Raw genomic sequence first — 2,902 nt, 5'->3', positions numbered from 1 at the left:
CTTTTTTAAGACAAAAAAAAACATAGAGCCAAAATCCTCACAAGTTAGGGACATTCTCTGTGATTCCCTCCAAAAGGGACATTCTCTTGGTGCAGCCAAAATCCATCGGTCTCTCTCAACGGACAGCAGTCCTAGCGATGGCGTGACCGCCGGTGATGCGAGCGACGGCGCCATAGCCCGAAACACGCAGACAACAAACGAAGCGCTAGAGGAGGCCCCACATGCATGCGCCGAGCACGCACCGGAACGACCGGGCCATGCTTTTCAGTGGACTCGAGTGTGTTTGACGAGAAAAGATTGCCCATGTAGTTGGTGGCCTTGTATAATTCGCCACTCCATTGACTTAACTTCCCGGTCTGTGGAAAAACACTCGCACGACAAACCCAGCACGTCTAGACACAAGGGCACCGGGAAGAAAACACACGTTTACACATGCCAAGCGGAGCGGGTGTCACCCACAACCACAACCACGACCACTATGCCAGTAGGCTAGCCACACGACTATTCCACGGCCCGCCGGCTCCCGGTGCTACAGTCCGGTTCAGCACCTGACCACCGGACGAGGACAAGCTTCTGACGACACAGAGTACACGGTAATTAGTACTAGTAGTAGCACATCGAAGCAGTAAAACGTTGCTCGCCAACTTGGTTGAGTGAGCGGAGCATCGCCGGCCGAAGAGACCCGGTCACCCCCGGCGGAACGGGTTGTGGGCCTTGAACTCGGCCGCGACGTCGGCGACGGAGCCGGCGGCCGCCACGACGGACACGAGGAGGCACACGGCGCTGAGCGCCTGGAGGAACATCCACCGCGTGCTGCCCCGCGGCACCCGGCGCTGCGCGATGTACATGGACACGGGGAAGTAGACGGTGAGCGGCCAGAAGGAGATGGCGCCGATGAGCCCCACCACGGACCCGAAGAAAGGCATCGCCATGGCCACGGCGGTCGTCACGCACACGTACGCCGTGCGCCAGGTCAGCCGGAGCGGGCACACGGACACGCGGACGGCCGTGGGCCACAGCCGGACCTCCCTCGTGCCCACGAACGCGCTGTCCGGCCATGCCGCGGCGGCCCGCAGCTCGACGTAGGCGAAGATGGGCTGGGTGATGACCTGGTACGTGCCGACCAGGTGGACAACGACCGCGGCGTTAGCCACGTCCAGCAGCCAGAAGGGCTCGTAGAAGCCGAAGCCCGTGAGGAGGTTGTCCGGCGCCCCGTCGCCGAACGCCGCGTACCCCACGCACCCGCACAGCAGGTAGATCACCGTCGTCACCGCCACGCTCACCGCCGTCGCCTTCTTCATCACCTTCGCCTCCGACGGCGCCGCCGCCTTCAGCGTGTCCTGCAACAATAATCAGCATGCACAAAGAACAAATCAGCAAAGACAACCCCACCTGGGTACGACAATCACCAAATTAACAAAGACAGGACAGGTCATTAATTAAGCAAAATCGAGATAGTATCTGGATAGCGACTTGCTTGGATCTCGAGCAGGACGATGGAGAAGCCGTAGGCGAAAGCCATGTTCCCAAACGCCTGAAGACTACGCCAGACTTTCTCCATCACGGTGATACTCTTGCCGGCGGCGTTGATGCCGACGGCCACGCCGGTGAGGCCGCCCTGGATTCCCCCGTTGGCTGAAATTTTGTAGCAATGTCGTCGTCAATAGATTAGATTCCCTTGATTCAACGTGTCGACGACGCGTCTAATTAAGACTTGGTATATACTACCCCACACCGACCAGAGACCACGTACCTACGATCTGCGCGACGCCGAGGGAGATGCCGATGGTGGAGTAGGTGAAGGACATGACGGTGGCGAGGATGGACAGCCACCACATACTGTCCAAGCCCGGGATCTGCGAGAAGAAGATCTCCATGATGCCGTAGATGGCAATGTACGGGCTCATGGAATAACTGTTGCAGTCGCCCTTGTGCCCTTCCTTGTGGAAGCATCCCGCCTTCTTGATCGCCCTGTTCGTCATACCAAATCCAGCAAAAAAGGAATGAAGATTGTTTGACAAGATGAAAAAAGGTAGGAAGTTGTGGTGGAGTGCGATTTAGTCTAGTTCCGTACAGCATGCTGACGGACGCGGCGATGGTGATGCCGATGCCGATGCCGAAGAGGTTGACGAACTGGATGGCGCCGCAGAGCTTCACCTTGGACTCGTCCAGGGTGGCGCGGACGGCGGCCATGTAGGTGCGGTTGCGCGGGCCGGACACGGGGTCGCCGGTGCGGTAGCAGTCGGCCAGGAGCGCCGAGGTGTAGTAGATGACGGCGGCGAACAGAGTCATCACGCCGGGCCCGGCCACCCAGCCCAGCTGTGCCACCCCCCACGCCAGGGACAGCACGCCGGACCCCAGCACAGTGGTGATGATGTGCGCGCTGGCCGTCCACGCCGTGCCCGTGCGCCGCGGCCGGCCGTCGTCGTCGAGGTCGTCGTCCACCCGCTTGGACAGCCCCATGCCGTCAAAACCGCCGCCCGCGCCCGTCTCCAACCGCCGCATGTCCACGGTTGCCATGGCGTGGGACATGGGGCGAGATGTTGCGGACTTTGTGAGGGAGGGGATGGGAGATTGGAAAGTGGAGGAGGATCGCTACGAAATGAGGCGTATTTAAGCCGCAGGGTTCAGGATTTGTGTACAGATTTGGTGCTGGGGGTCTTCTTATTTTTTTTTGGAAAAGTCTTTTGTTTTTGGAAAGACGCGGGTAGTGATTTATGAAGAATAATGAACGAACCGCTGTCGCATAGAGAACCAATGCTATGGCAATAATTTACTTATAAGCACTCCTGGTTGTCAACACAATTCTCAAGAATTGACAAGCATTAGAGTATGTATAATTATAGAACCACTTGTCGGCTCTATCTCATTGACACATCATCTACGGTCAATGCAAGTAGGA

The 2,902-nt window shown here is 58.1% G+C and overlaps 1 protein-coding gene across 1 annotated transcript; it reads right to left on the bottom strand.

Moving 5' to 3' along the window:
- Positions 1 to 309: 309 nt before the first annotated feature.
- LOC123045863 (amino acid permease 3) lies at positions 310 to 2,599 on the bottom strand. Its single transcript, XM_044469085.1, has 4 exons — positions 2,075 to 2,599; positions 1,754 to 1,971; positions 1,478 to 1,635; positions 310 to 1,340 (listed from the first exon to the last, which is right to left on the bottom strand). Exons 1-4 carry the CDS (start codon positions 2,530 to 2,532, stop codon positions 687 to 689), a joined length of 1,488 nt encoding a protein of 495 aa, XP_044325020.1. The 5' UTR covers positions 2,533 to 2,599; the 3' UTR covers positions 310 to 686.
- Positions 2,600 to 2,902: the final 303 nt, after the last annotated feature.

Source organism: Triticum aestivum, chromosome 2B, assembly GCF_018294505.1.
Source record: "Triticum aestivum cultivar Chinese Spring chromosome 2B, IWGSC CS RefSeq v2.1, whole genome shotgun sequence".
NCBI lineage: Eukaryota > Viridiplantae > Streptophyta > Magnoliopsida > Poales > Poaceae > Triticum > Triticum aestivum.
Note: the sequence above shows the minus strand (reverse complement) of the source record. Positions and strands in the feature narration are given on the sequence as shown.

Coding starts and splice junctions, on each gene's coding strand:
- LOC123045863 (XM_044469085.1), bottom strand. CDS start 2,532: ATGTCCCACGCCATGGCAACCGTGGACATGCGGCGGTTGGAGACGGGC. Junction 1,972..2,074: donor GCCGCGTCCGTCAGCATGCT/GTACGGAACTAG, acceptor TATGACGAACAG/GGCGATCAAGAAGGCGGGAT. Junction 1,341..1,477: donor TCGTCCTGCTCGAGATCCAA/GCAAGTCGCTAT, acceptor TTATTGTTGCAG/GACACGCTGAAGGCGGCGGC.